The sequence below is a fragment of the Mytilus trossulus genome, unplaced genomic scaffold (genome assembly GCF_036588685.1).
Source record: "Mytilus trossulus isolate FHL-02 unplaced genomic scaffold, PNRI_Mtr1.1.1.hap1 h1tg000103l__unscaffolded, whole genome shotgun sequence".
NCBI lineage: Eukaryota > Metazoa > Mollusca > Bivalvia > Mytilida > Mytilidae > Mytilus > Mytilus trossulus.
Window position 1 is genome coordinate 1,558,431 of NW_026963296.1, and position 20,289 is coordinate 1,578,719.

Genomic DNA, 20,289 nt, shown 5'->3' on the forward strand with positions numbered 1-20,289 from the left:
TTGCGAAAAACATAATAGTAGCCTACAATAGATTCGAATTCCAAATGGTTGTTTTCTTAGTTACGAACTGGTAAAACGAGGAATCTTACCCTCAAAATATTTGTCAATGTACAATGAAAATTATCGTTACAAACTAGTTGCATTAGAAAAGAAAGTAAAAGTGTGCTAAGATATACAGAACAGAAAAAAATTGATAAAATAAATAAAGTATAGAGAAATATGATATTACAAAATAATGAATAAGAAACGAGGAACACACAATCGAGATCCTTATGGTAGATGTCTTCCAACTTTACAATGTAGTTGGTAAAAAGAAATGATGTATGCTTAATATTTCAAATATTTATGTTTCTAAGGATTTTAAATAATAATTTATAAAAAACAACAGTATTTTCCATTTAGTCGTTGGACACTTGTCATTTGTTGTGATATTTGATTTGGGGGATAAGTGTCCATAGCATATTGTTGAGCATACAATTTAACAAATATATGATTGTTGTAATAGTTGATAGGTGACATAGATATATTGCAATCAGAAAAGCTGACACCACATTAAAACAAAGTCGTTTTGACAATTCAATCGTTTATCGAAAACAAATATGATTGATTCAATAAAATGAAGTATTTGATGGTCACAAAGCTGACACCATTTCGAAAATTCGATCGTATTTCAAAAGCAAATATAATGGATGCATTATACGTTATAAACATCTAACGGTAAAAAAATATGACACTATTTTCGAAACATAGAAAAACACATCAAAGGGACATAAAAAAAATAATATGATAATTGGAACGTATTTACCGTAACCTAATCGCTGCACATGTTGATGTGGGTACATTATAAATAAGAACAACGAAACAAACCAGAGCATTCACAGGTCCTATTGTATCTTATAGCGCCTGCATTGTAGTGCAAAGATTTCGACAGTATGTTAAGATATCAGTTTGTTTTCTCTTGTATGTATTTTGTTGCAATTTCTGTCAACGTGTCTATGGGAGACGAGTTGTCGCAAAAAGAAAAAGATCAAATTGTATCTTTGCATAATAAGATACGCGGTGAAGTGTCGCCAGCTGCTAACCCTGCTCTACCAAACTTGGTAAGTAGTTTTACATTTCATTTTGTAATTTACGAAAGAAAAAGCTTTACCAAAACTGCATGATATCTTTATACTAGTATTTAAATCCGATTGCATTGAGTGTGAAGGCAGATGTAGTATATTTGGTTCGCTTGCTTGCTAACTGAACCGTGAAGTCATTTTTACATTAGGCATACTACCCCTCTTTCGAAGTAGTCTAGTCCTACAGACAGATAGATTGGTTATCTGTCGGACTAGTCTATTCTTGAAAGAGGGTAGGGTAACAAGGAATGTGTTTTTTAATTTGATAGATGCTTTTTGCATTTTTTGTATATTTTTGTTTGTCTTGAGATTGTAACATAGTGATGACTGCTGTAACCCTATTTTGACTATTTTTACCGATTATGTCTGTTTTGTTCACGCATCGTTGTAAAAATAACGGAATTTGTTGCGACTGTCACAAAAGCAAGAGTTTGAGCGTTATAAAACCAGGTTGAATCCACAATTTTCTACATTTGAAAATGCCTGAACCAAGTCAGGAATATGAAAGTTGTTGTCCATTCCTTTGGTGTGTTTTATCCTTTGATTTGGTCATTTGATTAGGTATTTTCCGTTTTCAATTTTCCTCGGAGTTCAGTATTTTTGTAATTTTTCTTTTTACCTAACGTAAATAATGACTTCATGCAGTGAAATAATGTTTTAAGGTTGTAATTAATTCTACAATATAAACTAGAATGGAACATTTTGAGTAAGATACAAATGTGCAATTAGGTTTTGAGTAAACTGGTTAAAAATTGTGCTGAAATTTGTAGCCTCAAGCCTCCTTAACATATAGGTTACAAGTCCAGATTATATTGTAAATCTATTTACAAATCTTTCAAATAATGATTTCATTTTGGATGAGTAAAATTCATAAGGTTATTTTTTTCAGGCATGTGGATAGAATATGTGTATATCATATATATAGAATAGAAACAGAATAATTAAAATAAGGTTAATGAATTAAATTAAAGATTTCATTTTCCCTTCTTTTATCATGATCATTTGTTTATTGTTTCACTCAATTGTAACATTTTTTTTATTGAATTTCTTTTTTATTACACTATTAGTTGTTACTTTATGGTATGTTAAAAAATTCGAGCAAATGAATTAATTCGTTTTGGCCACAGGTGACTTTTAAAATGTTTGTTTTATTTAAAAAGCTCCAAATTATCTCTATTTTGTACAAAAATGCCCTTTTTTGGCCAAAAAATTGAAATATATTTTTTTACTCATCGGTGACCTATATTTTTTATTACTTTTATCAAATAAGCTGTCCTTAAACTAAACAGTTGTAAAATTAAAACGATTTCTGTAATTAAGTTCTGTTTTCATTTCGATAATACCTCTATTTCTCCATTTTTTGATTTATACACACGAGCCCCTTAAATATAAAATAATGTGTAAGAGTGTATGAGTGTTCCAAATAAAATAAAAAAGATAGAAAAACATAGGATTTTATAATTAAATAGAAAATTTATTGATCTTATTTTAAAAACAAATACAAATTCTTTGACATGATTATGCAACTTAATATGTTCTAATCTGAAAATGAATACAGTTATATATCATAAAAAAAATGGTAGAAGCTACCAAGGGAATTCTAAAACTCATAAGTCGAAAACATCATGATAACGCCATCACAGACGAAAAAAAGACAAACAACAGTCTTTCATGTAGACCAAAGACTGCATAACATTTTGTTCAATATATTAATACGTTTTTCTAGGAATGGGATGACCAGCTAGCCAGTAAGGCAGAGCAGTGGGCACAGGGTTGTGATTTTTCTCACAATCAAGACAAATCAAGTACTCTCGGTACAGTTGGTGAAAACATTGCAATTAATCAAGGTAAATAATTATACTTGAAAGATGATATTTACTTTAATTTCTTTTGTTAATTCCTTTAGATAGGCTCCGTTTCTTTATTGCGCTGTGTTCCGTGTAATTACAAATGTTTTTTTTTTGGGGGGAACTATTAATTATGCTGTAAAATAAATATGTATACCTTATCAGGAAATCCTGAATAAGCATAGGTATATTCTATATTCCTTTGGAATTTCAACCAAAGATGAAGAACTGGATCCTTACAAACAACGGTATATTGCTGTGTTTTCCGAGTGCTCCACGAAACCTCTTTCATTATTATTAACATCTATTTTATCAGCAATCAAAGACGGGCTTCAAATTTATTGTGAAACTGCCTATTCTAGAGGTGGCGTGAATCAGATGTGGATACTTTAAAATCCAAAGATCTTTTAGAGTACATACGATCTAACTCTCTTTCATCGTGTAATAGCAGTAAAACATTTGACATTTCTACACTTTACACAAGTATTCCACATTACAAACTAAAAATCAAATTGAAAGAGTTGGTATTGCTTCGTTTCATAAAAACGAATGGCCAACGTAGATACAAGTATCTTGTCTTTGGGAGGAATACATCCTTCTTTGTAAAAGATCACTCTGATTCAAACAAAAAATTCTCTGAAACTGACATTATCAAGATGCTTGATTTCTTGATTGACAACATATTTGTTACGTTCGGGGGACGTGTTTTTCAACAGACTGTCTGCATTTTCAATAGGTACAAATTGTGTCGACTTGTTTCTTTATTATTATTAGGCTGACTTCATACATGAACTTCTTAGGAAGAAGGACAAGAAGTTAGCGATATCCTTTAACTCTACTTTCCGCTATATAGATGATGTTCTTTCACTAAATAATTCAAAATTTGTGTTGAACTCATCTATCCCATCGAACAAGAGATAAAGGATACGACAGATACAGAAACGTCGGCCTCATATCTTGACTTACATCTAAAAAATGACAACGAGGGTCGGTTAAAAACAAAACTTACGACAAAAGAGATGATTTCAGCTTTCTTATTGTGAATTTTCTATTTCTAAGTAGCAACATTCCAACAACACCTGCATACGGGGTATATATCTCCCAATTGATACGATATTCCCGTGCTTGCATTACCTATGATGATTTCTTGATAGAGTTCCAAATTGTGAAGTTGAAATCATCCCTTCGTAAATTGTTTTACATGATATATTTGGATAAAATATAAGAAAAAATAGAGACATATTTATGTCTACAGTTTGTAACATCCTGTGAAAAATGTAACAAAAAGTATTTTGTTTCAAATTAACAGACCCGATACATGGCGGCATTAAGCATTGGGAATCCGAGAAAAGTGACTGGACATATGGCAATTCTGATACAGGATGTACAGGGGGTTCATGTGGTCATTATACACAGGTATGTACAGGGGGTTCATGTGGTCATTATACACAGGTATGTACAGGGGTTCATGTGGTCATTATACACAGGTATGTACAGGGGTTTCATAAGGTCATTATACACAGGTATGTACAGGAGTTTCATAAGGTCATTATACACAGGTATGTACAGGGGGTTCATGTGGTCATTATACACAGGTATGTACAGGGGGTTCATGTGGTCATTATACACAGGTATGTACAGGGGGTTCATGTGGTCATTATACACAGGTATGTACAGGGGTTCATGTGGTCATTATACACAGGTATGAACAGGGGGTTCATATGGTCATTATACACAGGTATGTACAGGGTGTTCATGTGGTCATTATACACAGGTATGAACAGGGGGTTTATGTAGTCATTATACATAGGTATGTACAGGGGGTGCATGTGGTCATTATACACAGGTATTAAAGTTATCTGATATTGAATAGTTTACCTAATTGATATTGATCAGTTGTATGAATATTTATTTGTTAATAGACATTACAAGGATCATAAAACAATCAATAACAGTCTAAAAGTTTTAGAAAAAAAGGGACAAAGAACACTTTTAATGATATATATTTTGCAATTTCAAATTAAGGTAATTTTTTTATATAAAATTCATACATCATTTCATGACATAAAACAGTTGAGTTTTAATTTGATTTTCATCTCATCGTTTAGAGGTGAAAAAAACGACAACAAAACGGAAATATATAAGCTTAAAAAACGATGTTTAAAAGTGTTCCATATCTAAGAAAACAAATTTCACGAAGAAATATTCTAAAATAAATCGATGATAATTTTAAATCGGTTAAAACAGTTGTGATAATCCAGCTGTATAAAGGAAAAATAAACAGATAATGTTTCCCAGTATATAAAATGTTGAACAATACCTTAAAAAAAGTCTTTTCACGACCGATTCATTTTAAAATCATATTTATCAATGCAATATCATTTTCACTACCAGTAACAGCATGAGTGAAAGTCCATCCTTGGATTTTATATATATATTTTCATATATTTTATATATACAAAGATAATTTGGGCAGCTACAACCAAAATAGGATGCGGCGTTTATACCTGTAGCCAATTTACCTCTAGCGATGGCGATGACATGTCAGGGTTTGATGGGTACAAATACGTAGTCTGTAATTATTATCAAGCGTAAGTTTATTAATTTATTTATCTTCAAATGTGTATAAACATGTGACGACGGATACAATTGTGTATAGACATGTGACGATGGATACAATTGTGTATACACATGTGACGATGGATACAATTGTGTATACACATGTGACGATGGATACAATTGTGTATACACATGTGACGATGGATATTGTTCCAATAGCTATAAACATACTCCAGTTCTATTTTCCTGGGATATGATCTACAAAATTAAAGTCGTCAATGGGTTTGTACTTACATAATCAACTCAATGGGTACTATTTTTGAAAACGGATCTGCTTACCATTCGAGAACTTCTGCAATACTCCCGGAATTTTGATAAAGTCGTGTCGAACAGTTTTTATTTAAAATAATAATGTTGAGTTTTAGGAACTGTGGTCTGTGGTTTTTTTTTCCATGACATTATCAGTTTGTTTACGACTTAGGCGTTTGAGTGACCATTAGTAATCTTTTGTCTCTTTAATATATTAAGGAATATTCTTGATTCAAATATTCATTGGAGACAGGCATCATGGGTTCGATTTATAATGTTGATGGTCCTTTTCGGTTTTAAAGCAATTCATATGTTTAAAGAAGTTTTGATTTTTTAATTGTCGAAAAGACCGTACTTTGACCTAGGCCTATAATGATTTATTTTTATAAATTGTGACTTGGATGGAGAGTTGTCATATTAGCACTTATATCACAACTTCTCATATCTGTAATCTAATGTTTTAGCTCACCTGCCCAAAAAAGCCAAGAGGGCTTTTCTGATCACTTTGCGTCCGTCGTCCATCGTGTTAATTTTTACAAAAATCCTTTTCTTTGAAATTATTTGTCAAAATTTTACCAAACTTGGCCTCAATCATCCCTATGGTAAATAGTTAAAAAGCTGTATCTGACGACCCCCGCCCACAAACCAAGAGAGCCGTCATGGCGAAAAAAAGAACATGGGGTGAAATGCAGTTTTATTTTAAAAACCGTCGTCATGGCGAAAAAAAGAACATGGGGTGAAATGCTGTTTTATTTTAAAAACCGTTGTAAATAGAGAAAATCTGAGAGGGCAAAAAGGTTAAGAATGTTTAAATCTACCTATTGTCTATTTACATCAAAGTTGTCAGCCAATTTCTTATATGAGTTATTGCTCTTAAATGACACATTTGCCTTTTTTCATTTAGTCCTATTATCTTGAAAACTATCACAGATACAGCGAAATATCAAGTAGCAAAAATATTCACCAAGACATGTTCTATTGTGATGTTTACATTGTCGAAATCTTCAGCCTAATCATTTGGAGAGTTATTGCCCTTTGGTTATGATTTTAACAATATTTTGCGCTCTTGTCTTCTTTCATAAAATGTTTAATAGATAGATACAAAGAAACTTAAATAGGCAAAACATGATCAGCAAGACACGATCTACAATTAAGACAATAATCGCCAGACCTACTTCAAAGTCACAATTTGCTGATGAAGGTAGTAGACTAACACATTTTATATCAATGATTACACATCCCATTAAAATTTGAACCCACCATTAATGTGGTACCCAACACCTTTACTAAAATTAAGTTGGCTTGTTTAATTTTCATAAAATTTTAACAAAGTATGTACTGTGACCCTTTGACAAAAACATAAAAATTTAAAACAATTTGAACAAACCAATTTATCAGAAAAATTACACTGGTTATGTGGCAGTTTGACAAACACTAATTTTGGTCATTGGGACGCATTATATTCCCTTAACAACACAACGTTATTTAACGTTTAACTGATTTTACAGAGTTATCTCCCTGTAGTGTTAGGTACCACCTTAAGTCATGATTTGTTTTACCTACTTTTGTGTTTTAAGCATACACTTAAGCAGATAGAGAGAAACTAAAGAGACCAAATGATCAGCAAAACAAGATCAACAAAATAGAAATTTTTCTCATGAATTCTAATAATGTCTTCAATGTTTGAGAGTGTCATTTGTTAAATATGCACATCACCAAGGTTATCGACAGAGGATCTTTAGATCTAGTTTCTTAAATTCATTGATAAATCAATACATCAAACACTCTTCGTGATCGTGAATCTATCAAACTGGTTTCGTTATAATTTATCAAATAGGTCTTTAAGTGTTTTTTCTATGCTTTTCTAGCGGTAACTACCCTGGTGAACCTCCTTACAAAACCGGAAAAGGAGGAAAGAAAACAACAGGAGGAGAAAAACCAACAGAAGGAGGAACACCAACTGGAGGATGGGAAACAACAGGAGGAGAAACACCAACGGGTGGATGGGAGACAACAGGAGAAGGAGGAACACAAACAGGTGGATGGGAAACAATAGAAGCGTAAACAACAGGAGGAGAAACTGATATGGTATGTTTGAATAGATATAACTTTTTAGCGAAATATTAGTGTTCAAGTGGTTTGAGTAGATCGTGGTAAGAGATTAAAGACTGTTGACATCGGGGCTGTTAGTTAAAATACCGCTCGTGATTTATGCACTCATTTGATTGAATAAAGCACACACATATCTTATGACAAAATATTTCGTGAAAAGAGATAAGTTTTTAATCCGATTTCATGAATAGATAATATTATGTGTTGAACTACTTTATCAAAAATCGAGTTTTAAATATTAGATCTACATGTATACAACTTCACGAGGAATGCCTATAGTTATAACTGAACTTATCGGGCAAGGAAAATAATTTGAGTTTTTTAAAACATTGATGCCCAATGGAGTTTCCTGTCTATTCCATTCATTGATTACATATATGTGTTGGTGTATGTATATGTGTGCATGAAAGTTTGAATATATGTTAATCTAAGTAACGCAATTGTATTTTGATTTGTTTCCTTTCAGGAGAGTTTCTACTAAAGAAAAAGTCTTTTAATCATTATGCAGAATAAATCAGGACTGGATAAACAGTAATTACGTAGAATAAATCTTCAAATAATTGATTCTTTTTGTTATTTAATTCTTTAACCGGGTCAAACATGTCAAACGAGCTTTTCACGGTTTTGGTGGAATAGTCTTTCTAAAACAGATTAAAACAAATATAAGGCGAAAATAGGCAAGAAACAGATAGATTCCTGAACTGTCTTCTTCAAACATTAGTAAAAGTTTTCGCTGTTTTACGAGTTTTTCCATTGATCTTACTGACTTCCTTTCAGTAGAGTGATAAGAAACAGTATCGCAAGTGCCGTTAAAATTAACAACGTTGTTATAAGTAAAATAGCGATAAACAGATTATCAATGGTCATCTCAACTCGATTACTTTTCTCTGTTTTCACTTACCAGCTCAAGCGAAAAAATCAATCTCGTTGCAATGACCAAGGAATATGCTGTATAGTTAAGGATATTTGTTATTTCTGTAAAAAAAAAATAAGGTATAGACTTTTTAACTAAAGTTTTACATTTAATAATGTGATCAAAATACAAGTCGTTAGTTAACACTTTACTTACAAGGATCTGACAACTATCCGTTCTAAATCCTGTTCTACTGTTATATTTTCATCAACCTACAAATCTCCAGCCTTTGCATGTATGTATGAATCCAATAAGTACAAAATACCTCGAATGGTTTAAAATAGAAAGGATAATGAAGCTTTTGCAATAAAAACATGGACTTATATTTGTGTGTTGATCAGATTGATTGTTGAGTCTGTTTTTTCTGTGATATCTATTTGACGTGACTCTGTACTTTTACATTTTCATACATCATGTACATTGAACGACAAAAACAAAGCTGTTCTACCTTTGTGACGTCACACGCGCGTTTCTACGTTAAAGTTAATGTTAATTTGTCTGGCAAGGTAATGATTCAGTCAAGTACTCAAAATCTTTCAATCCTTAATGGGTTGATTTTACAAATATAAATAATTTCACATATATACATATCACTATAAAAGCTGACTGATGTAACATAGAAACACAAAAAGGCATAAATTAAACTTAACAACCTCATTTTGCTTTTTTATACGATTTTATCTATATATGTAAAATCCACCCATAAAATCAAAAGTACAAACACATCAAACGGATTGATAACAACTGTCATATTCCTGACTTGGTACAGCATTTTTGTATGTAGAAAATGGTGAATTGAACTTGGTTTTAAAGCTAGCTTGTATGACGGTCGCATAAAATACTATTATATTAACTACGATGTGTGGAAAAAACAAACACATACCAGGTAAACATGTCAAAAATAGGGGTACAGCAGTCAACGAAGTGCTTTAATCTTAATTAATATAAAAACAAACAAATATGAAACAAAGAAGCACAAAATGTCATATAGAACAAGCATATTAGCAAAATTTAAAGACAATAAAACGCAAAATTACCATATAACAATAACACAATGACGGGATGTATAAGTACAATATGGAAAATGAAGAATTCAAACAAACTATATTTTTATTGGAACACAGTTAAAGGCAATGATACAGTTCAGTGAAAGTTTAAGTATTAAATTTCAGATATATTATTATCTTTTAAGTGTGAATCATATCTGTTAGGCATTGAATTTGACACTTCAATCAGCTAAACAAACCAAATTGTTTTAGTTATCAAAATCAATCATACTATATTTAACTATACATGCCATCTTTTATGGTAATATTCTTAAAAAGCACAACAACCTAAAACAGACTTATTTAGAAAGAATATAGTTACGACATTAATCAGGTCATTTAAGATGATATATTTTAGCTTTAATATTGAATCATATATATCATTGTAGGGTTTTTGCATCGAACATAAATACATTTATTCTTTTAAATGTTATCACAGAGATATGTCTCGCTTTTGTGTAATTTTAATTATGCAAATCTTTACAAAAAGATAGCAACACTTAACGTGTTACCTAAGTTAGGAAAATATTCAAAGTCAATGAACCATGACTGAGGTACTTGGCTGAGCAATCTTCATGTATATGAGATGTGCCAATGATAAAACAACTGCATACTAAATATCATTGACTTATTATAAGTTTGTCCTTCCCTTTTAACACACATAATTACAAACAGTAACTTGTAAACTATGTAAAAATTTCAAAGACGGGGTGGAGTGAAGATATATAACCTCTGTAGAAACATAAAGTCAAATAAATTTGCATACCAAATACCATTAACTTAACATTAACATTTCATATTAAGGTGATCTAATACCAAACTATTACATATAAACTAAGCAAAATCTTCAAAGTCAATAGACCATAACTGAAGGGACAGGGCCATATATTCTCCATAGAAATGAGATGTGCTAATGCTGATACAACTTAATAACAATTGAGATTTGTTCAATATGTTTTCCTTTTTATTTGTATTGTAGTCCTGTAATATTGTATTGTCATTTTAATGTGATATTTAACATTGCCATTCAAGAAGGAGGTTCGGCATGCCACAAAACCAGGTTCAACCCACGATTTTTTCCTTTTAAAAAAATGTCCTGTGCCAAGTCAGGAATATGGCCATTGTTATATTATAGTTCGTGTCTGTGTGTGTTACATTTTAACGTTGTGTTTCTATTGTGTCGTTTGTTTCCTCTTATGTTTGAGTGTGAAATCACATTACTATAAGACGTGAGACGGTACTTTTCTATCCCAAATTCATGTAATAAGTTTTGATATTATATTTGTTATTCTCATCGGTTTTTTTTTTCTAATGCTTTGTTCGTTTCTGAGTGTGTTACATTTTAATGTTGTGTCGTTGTTCTTCTCTTTTATATAATTCGTGTCCCTAAGTTTAAGTTTGTAAACCGGATTCTTTTCTTTTTTTTTCTATAGATTTATGAGTTTTGAACAGCGGTATACTACTGTTGCCTTTATCTACGAATAATGGTTTCCCTGAACTGACCTAATCGCAAACTATTACATGTAAAATAAGACAAATTTGCAAAATCAATAGACCATGACTTAGGGAGCGGGGTCAAACATCTCAATGGAAATGAGATATACTAATACTTTTACAACTGCTTATCAAATTTTATAGATCTACCAATAGTGGTTCCACATAAACTGACATAATCACAATATAATACATGTAAACCAAGCAAAAGTGTCAAATTCATAGACCATGAATGAGGTTACAGAGCCAAATAATCGCCTACTAGACCTAATCACAAACTAATACATTGTGACGCCGCCGCCGTAGTCATCACCAACGCCGGAAACATCACACCTATTTCTCGCTTTTTGACTCTGTCAAGCCAAACAAAAACCATTTGTTGGCATGATACCGTAGAGGTTCTTCTCATATATTTTATGATGGTATGATACTAAACCCATAACGAGAGGGAATGTGCTTGATAATTATATGATAAAGACAAAACTGTGAAATCAGTTAAATTGGGGTCTGTAGCTGGCATGTTAATAACTGGTAGAAGTCCTTTGTATATTTATGTATCATTGTCATTCTATTTAGTTTCTTTTGTTACCTATTCTGACATCGGACTCGGAGTTCTTTAAACAGATTTCAACTGTGCGTATTGCTGTGTGTTTGTTTATATTAGCTAGATGTATGGGGGAGGCTTGAGATTAAAAATAATATGATAAACCACGCCGCATTTTTGTGCCTGTCCCAATTCAAGATCTTCTGGCCTTTTTGAGTAATTTTAGTTTATTTATATATTTCGGAGTTTAGTATGCCTTCCATCATCACTGAACTAGTACACAGTTTTGTATAGGGCCAACTAAGGCACGCCTCCGGGGCGGGATTTTCTTGCTGTATCGAAGAACCACTGGTGGCCTTTGGCTGTTTTGTGCTCTGTTGTCTCTTTTACACATTCCCGATTTCCGTTGTTAATTTATTCTTATACCATAAAAGATTAAGAATCTTTAATGTAAGAAAATATAAAGAAAGCATGAAACCATTCGGTATTCTAAGATTAGACATGAAGCAAATTCCTAATGGATAGGCATGCAGACACGTGTTTGTCACAAAATACATCAAGGAACAAGAATGTGTTCCCAGTACACGGATTCCCCGTTCGCACTATCCTTTTCTATGTTCAGTGGACCGTGAAACTGGGGGGTCAGAACTCTAATTTGACATTAAAATTAGAAAGATCTAATCATAAGTAACATGTATACTAAAATTCAGGTTGATTGGACTTCAACTTCATCAAAAACTACCTCGACCAAAAACTTTAACCTGAAACTGGACAGACGAATGAACGAACGGAAGAACGGACGCACAGACCAGAATACATAATGCCCCTCTACTATCGTAGGTGGGGCATAAAAATAAACAAACTTGCAATAACAAAACTTACTAAGTACTCATATGATTTATATGCCTTATATTTTTAAATTGAATGACTTATAATTAGTAAATAAAACGTTGACGAAAGTTATAGAGTTACACAAATTGTCAAATGACAAAACGAGTTAAATGTTTTCAACTTATTCCTATCACAATATTTACTCTTACATTAGTTATATTTCTTTTCGTTTTGAGATTTCTTTCTATTTCTGTCGCGGAATACTGAGTAATTCGGTTTTCGGACTTTATATACTGTTTTACGCGCCCTTTTCATTTCATCGAGATTTCACACACCAAACGTGTTCGACAACTTTAGTTCAACATGAGTGACGAGGAAGACCCACGCGATGTTACTTACCGAGATAGTGAACCGCCAAATCAAACAGACCCAGGTAATCATGTAGCATTTTCACATGAAGACGCCCTTTCTTTGTTTTCCCGTCAATTAGATACCGCTTTAGTTAGACACAAGAAAGAACTTTTCGCACAAATTGACTTAAAGATTGGCAATAGTTCCCTGGAAAAGAGTTCTCGTTTACCATCAATCGCTCCAAAGTTTAAATTCGAGGGCAATGGAAGGCAGCCCGAGTTCAATACTGCTCGTATTAACGAACTTAGCAGAGCGACAGATTTTCTAGAGCGTGGTTCCGTCGGTGCAGCAGTTAAAGCTTTGGAGCAAGCAGAAGCAGCTTTAAAGGAAAGGAACAAGCTACTCCACATTGCCGACAAATATGGTTGGGATTGAATGCAAAGATCACTTTCCTTTTGTTATCAATCCACTAACCGTATCAGTTCACGCCTCAGGTAAAGAAAGGTTGATCTTAGATTTAAGGCACGTCAATCTATTTATAGAAAAAAGGAAATTTAAGTTTGAGGGTGTAGCGGAGGCTTTACAATACACAATTAAAGACGGATACATGCTTAAATTTGATTTAACTAGCGGGAATCATCACGTGAGTGTTCACAAAGACCATCAGACATATTTGGGATTTTCCTGGAAATTTCAGAACACAACTAAATACTTTAAATTTTCAGCTCTCCCATTTGGGTTATCTACAGCAGCACATGTGTTTTCAAAAGTTTTACGTCCTGTCGTCAAGCATTGGCGCTCGCAGGGTCTTAGAGTTGTTTTATACCTTGATGATGGTTGGGGTGTAGAGTCAAATGCACAATCTTGTAAAGTTTTATCTAATACCATGCAGTTAGATCTTAAATCCGCAGGTTTTTTCGTTAACCAAGAAAAAAGCGTTTGGGAGCCTACTCAAAAATTAACTTGGCTGGGTTTTGAATGGGATTTGCACAATTCAACTTTGGATCTTCCTATAGATAAAATTGTTCGTTTTAAAAAAGACATAAATAAGCTTTCCTGTAATTCGCTGTCAGCAAGACAGTTAGCCAGAATTACAGGGAAAATTATTTCTTTCATGCCTAGTTTAGGTAACATTTGTAGGATCATGAGTAGAAATATAATGATGTTAGTTGCTACTTCTCGTTTTTGGGAAGAAAGAATAATTTTAACATATAAAGCACAGCAGGAAATCAATTTTTGGTTGAATAATTGTCATAATTTACCTAGAAAAAATCTATTCCAACAAACATACCTACCCGACAGAATAGTGTATACAGACGCTAGCAGTTATGCATGTGCTGGTTTTATAGTAGAGACAGTTCATCAAGTAGTTCACAAGATGTGGTCTAATATTGAAGCATCTAAAAGTTCGACTTATAGAGAATTAAAGGCCGTCTTTATTACTTTATCTTCTTTGGTTCAATGTTTCAGCAATCGTTTAGTTAAACTTTACACTGATAATCAGAACGTAGTAAGAATTATAAAGGCAGGAAGCATGAACTCTGAATTACAAGATATTGCAATTGAAATTTTTAATTTTTGTTTAAAATTCAGCATTTCTCTAGAAGTAGAATGGATACCTAGAAATCAAAATCAAATTGCTGACACTTACAAATTTTTTTTTGACTTCGTTGATTGGTTTGTATCCGATTTATATTTTAATTATTTTAATAAAGCGTGGGGCCCATACACGTGCGATCTATTTGCAGACAGCAATAACCGAAAGTTGGAAAAAATCCATTCTCCTTATTGGTGCCCCGGGACCAGTGGAGTAGACGCTTTCGCACAAAATTGGTCAAAATTTAACTGTTGGATTGTACCACCTGTAAAATTAATTAGTAGGTCAATTTCACATCTGTTTACCTGTAAAGGTCAAGGCACTTTAGTCATACCGAAATGAACATCGTCACCTTTTTGGCCTTTATTGTGGTCATTTAATGATCAAAAATTTAAATACCTCGTGAAAGATGTAATCGAGTACGCAAAGCCCAAGAAGTTTTTTCATAAAGGCTCTGATGTTAACAGTATTTTCGTTGCTGAGAAATTATCATTTAATATTCTCGTTTTGAGGTTAGATTTCAGAAGCTGACGGCAATTATAAACTAGTATTAATTTTCCCGTGATGGGAGTTATTTCAGTCATTGTAATAACCCGTGATGGGTATTGATATTCTTAACCTGTTATGGGTGTTTATAACTGAATTTATTATTTCCTGTGATGGGATTTTGTTGAAGTTCCCGTGATGGGATTTTGTTTATGTTCCCGTGATGGGATTTCGTTTATTTCCCGTGATGGGACTATCTCTACTGTGATGAAATTTGTCAATTCCGTGACGGAGACCCTTACAAGATACGATACTTGGCGTAATATAAGTCTTTTTTTTTTTTTAATTGCTTTCTTTTCCTTTCAGGTTCGGTTTAATTTTTCTCACTGGAATGATCTGAATTCTTTTGAAAATCCCTGTTTACGCAACCTCGCTGATAAACTACCCCGTATTGTTATGTCCAGCAAAAGTAAAAACACTATTAAAGTTTATGATTACGCTTTTAAAAAATTTAACATTTGGTGTACAAATTATGACTTATGTGCGTTACCATCGTCAGTTTCTAACATTGCACTCTATTGATCATATTTAATTCAGTTGGAAGTATCTTCTTCAGTTTTACAAAATGCTTATTACGCAATTAAATGGGAACATGAGCTTAACTTGTACAATTCAGTGTTTTCTGAAGCATTTTTGCAGTTGATTTTAGAAGGAGGAACCAGAATTTTATCAAAGCCCGTTAATAAAAAAGAACCAATTACAGCTGAAATTTTACGAAAAGTTTTCGATAATTATGAAGATTTGAATAACATTGAGAATTTAAGAATATCTTGTTTGATGCTGTTGGGATACGCCGGTTTTATGCGTTTCAGCGAACTTGCAAATATTAAAGCATCAAATTTAACTTTTCAGAAATCTCATCTTGAAATTATGATAGACAGTAGTAAAACTGATGTGTATAGACAGGGTAACACTATTTGTATTGCTAGAACTAACACGGACTTGTGTCCAGTGACAACGTTAGAGAGATATTTAAAATTAACAAATATTTCTGTGATTTCCAGCGAATATGTATTTAGAGCAATTACATTCTTAAAAAGTAAAAACAGTTACGCGTTATGCAAAATTAACAAACCTATATCATACACTAGAGCAAGAGAGCTACTTTTAGATGCTTTGCGTCAAGCAGGTTTTGATAAAAGTAAATTTGGCCTTCATAGTTTGAGAAGTGGAGGTGTGACACAGGCAGCTCATAATAGAATACCAGAAAGATTATTAAAAGCACACGGTCGATGGAAGTCAGATCTTTCAAAAGACGGTTACATAAAAGAAAATTTATATAACAGGTTATCTGTTACCAATAATTTGAATTTGTAAATTGTCATTTTTGTACTTTATTTATACTAATCTACACACATTTCCTTTGTTTTGTCGAACTGTTTGGTGTGTACCTCCTGCCATATTAGTCTTTGTTGTTTCTTTATATAGAATGAGAAATAATTTATGTTCGGACGAGCATAGCGAGGTAGAACATAATTATATTTCTTTTCGTTTTGGGATTTCTTTCTATTTCTGTCGCGGAATACTGAGTAATTCGGTTTTCGGACTTTATATACTGTTTTACGCGCCCTTTTCATTTCATCGAGATTTCACACACCAAACGTGTTCGACAACTTTATAACATTTAGATTGTAATATTATGCTTTGTATAAATCCTAATTCTTTGTATTTTCTTTTTGTAGATATTAGCATGATCACGGCTGAGATGACTTATATATAGATAATATAATGACGCATGATGTATGGACTTTAATATTTGATTGCACGGGATACATGTATTTTGAAAATGTTATATTAAAACTGTTTGGTGTGTACCTCCTGCCATATTAGTCTTTGTTGTTTCTTTATATAGAATGAGAAATAATTTATGTTCGGACGAGCATAGCGAGGTAGAACATAACAACACATTACCAACACGGGGGCTGCCACGTGTAGAGCAGGGTCGATTTTGTTTATCCTTCTAGAGCATCCAAGATACCTATTAACATGTTTAGGTTTCGCGTTGCTCTGTCAGTGGTTTTTATTATTTTTTTGAGATTCTTGTTCGTCTTTTTTTTCGTTGTTTTGTCATGGCTTTAACAATTTGTTTTTGTGTTCAGAGTTTGAAAGTTTCTTTGGTCCCTTTATGGAAACACACTTATACCAGATGCATCGATTGTATAAAGACAATAGTAGTATACCACTGTTCGAATTTCATAAATTGATTGAGAAAAAAAATCCGGATTACAAACTAAAACTGAGGGAAACGCATATAAGAGGAGAACTACGACATAACAGAAACACAACATTTAAATGTAATACACACAGAAACAAACTATAATATAACAATGGTCATTTTCCTGACTTGGTACAGGACACTTTAATAATAATGGTGGATTGAACCGGTTTTTGTGACATGCCAAACCTCCCGCTTTTATGGCCATGTTAAATATAACATTAAAATGACAACGATACATGATAGGACAACAATACAAATAAATGGGACAACATATAGGGCAGAGAAATACACATCAGTCACATTTTCGATTACATGTGATCGTCATTCAATCGATTATAAAACGATTTCACAGATAATATCAGATATGTTCGTTCCTTATGTCGTAACTACAATATCCTTCCTTTTCACGAAAATGACGTACAGAATAAGACTAATTACCGGGTTTGTAACAGCATAAGCAATACAACGGAGCCACATGGGGAGCAGGATCTGCTTACCATTCCGGAGCACCTGCTATCATCCGAAGTTTTTTTGCAGGGTTTGAGCTGCATAGTCTTTAGTTGTCTATGCTGTGTCTTGTGTACTATTATATCTTTCGCCCATCTTTTACAGCAAAAGTTATGATGTAATCATCGATTACTTTTTTATTACATTTCTGATACTTTACTAAATAAATTCATCATAGATACTAAAATAGTTTGATGAAAAATAAACCTATTTCAAATGAAATATGCACGCGTTCATCACTTAATAGTAAACAGATAAAACAGAATGTCTTAATAAGGTTTTAGATAATCAAATGCCTTATTCTATCTTTTTCTCAAATTGCAGAAACCAGATCTTAAACCAAAGTTTGCTGTGTATACACCTTTTAACACAATTAACATTACTGTCTTAATGCCAGTAATAATTCAAAGACCTTTTATTCTACATGTAGAAAATGGTACATTAACCCTGGTTTTAAATAAATCTCCCTCATTGTGTGACAGTCGCATCAAATTCCATTATTTTGAGAACGATATGTGAACAAAACAAACAGACAAAATGGGTACATATAATTTAGAATGGAGCAAGACAATTCTCTTAACTAATCAAAGACTTCCTATCAATTCGATGCCAACCTTGTTTTGATTTTAATTACAATGAATTATGTCAAATTAAGAGGATGATTCATTAATTTTGTAATTTTATAGAAATTACATTTTTTTTCAAATCAGTTAAAATTGTTAATTATTCTAATTTTTATATATTCTTTTAGAAGAAACATTCAACATTGAAAAGTATATTCGAATATATCTGTTGAAAATATGTAAATAGAAAATACGTAACGTAAATAAGAATGAGAATGGAAACGGGGAATGCGCCAAAGGGACAACTACCCATTTAAAGCAGGAAACAGCCGACAGTCTTCAACATAGCGTGAAAATCCTGCACCCGAAGGCTTTCGTCAGCTAGCCACTAAAAAATATGTGTACTAGTTCAGTGATGATGGACGTCATAATAAACTCCAAAATATATAAAAGAACTAAAACTAAAATCATACAAGACTAACAAAGGCCAGAGGTGCCTGACTTTAAACAGGCGCAGAAATGCGACGGGGTTAAACATGTTTAGTAGGATCTCAACCCTGTATTAAAAAAAGTTTCAAAAGTCATCAATCTATTGAGAGAAAAAACAATCTGGGTTACAAAAAAAAACACGAGAGAAACATCGTAAGATAAAACTTAATAAACGATGGATTACTGCATAACAAATGAGGGAAAAGTATACAGGTCAACTTTTAAATATGAACGTTTTATATGTATAATGTAAGTTGATGTAACTCATGCTCAACAGAGTCATGTAATATTTTACGGTTTTTTTTATGTTTAAGTAAATTAATATATATGATTGTGGTATTGCTGATAGGTGACATAGATATTTGAGGGTAAAAAAAATCTAACACCATTTTAGAACAAAGTTGTTTAAAATTCAATCGTTCATCGAAAAAATATGATGGATGCAACTAAATGAAGTATTTGATGGTCAGAAAAGCTGGCACCATGTTGTAAAAAAACTGTTTTAAAATTCAATCATTTATGAAAAGGGAGTATGATGAATGCATATGATAATGGATGTTAAAAAACATCTAACGGTCAGAAATTGTGACACCATTTGAACGAACTAATGACACATCAAAAACAAAATATGATTAACTATGGTACTTGAAATTTTTATGACCCACGTAATCGTTGCACGTGTTACCTTACCTTAGTTAAACTATAAATAAGAACAACGAAACACAGTAAATATTCACAGGTCCTATTGTATCTTATAGCGCATGTACTGTAGCTTGCAGATTTCAACAAAATGTTTAAGGATCAGTTTGTTTTTGCTTGCTTGTGTTTGGTTGCTGTTTATGTCAGAGTACCCATGGCGGAAGAGTTATCGCAAAAACAAAAATATCTTATTGTATCTATGCATAATAAGATACGTAGCGAAGCTAGCCAAACAATTCCAAACTTGATAAGTAGCTTTAAATTTTAAATGAGTTTACGAAAAGACAGAATGGTAATATACAGTTATCAAAGGTACCAGGATTATAATTTATTACGCCAGACGCGCGTTTCGTTTACATAAGACTCATCAGTGACGCTCATATCAAAATATTTATAAAGCCAAACTAGTACGAATGACAAAGCTTCATGATATCATTATATGTATTTCCATTCAGATAATTATTTCAGACGCGCTTTTTGTCATCACAAGAATCGCCAGTGACGCTCAAATTAAAAAAAAAACCTGATAGCCAAATTAATTAT

The 20,289-nt window shown here is 32.5% G+C and overlaps 2 protein-coding genes across 2 annotated transcripts; both read left to right on the forward strand.

Annotated features, from left to right (window-relative positions):
• Positions 1-995: 995 nt before the first annotated feature.
• Positions 996-4,908, forward strand: LOC134699901 (peptidase inhibitor 16-like). The gene is made up of 4 exons (XM_063561300.1): positions 996-1,100; positions 2,848-2,968; positions 4,278-4,420; positions 4,891-4,908. The coding sequence occupies exons 1-4, from the start codon at positions 996-998 to the stop codon at positions 4,906-4,908; spliced, it is 387 nt and encodes a 128-aa protein (XP_063417370.1).
• Positions 4,909-5,456: 548 nt separating this feature from the next.
• On the forward strand, positions 5,457-8,511 carry LOC134699939 (glycine and tyrosine-rich protein-like). The gene is made up of 3 exons (XM_063561342.1): positions 5,457-5,559; positions 7,705-7,924; positions 8,415-8,511. The coding sequence occupies exons 1-2, from the start codon at positions 5,510-5,512 to the stop codon at positions 7,898-7,900; spliced, it is 246 nt and encodes an 81-aa protein (XP_063417412.1). The 5' UTR covers positions 5,457-5,509; the 3' UTR covers positions 7,901-7,924; positions 8,415-8,511.
• Positions 8,512-20,289: the final 11,778 nt, after the last annotated feature.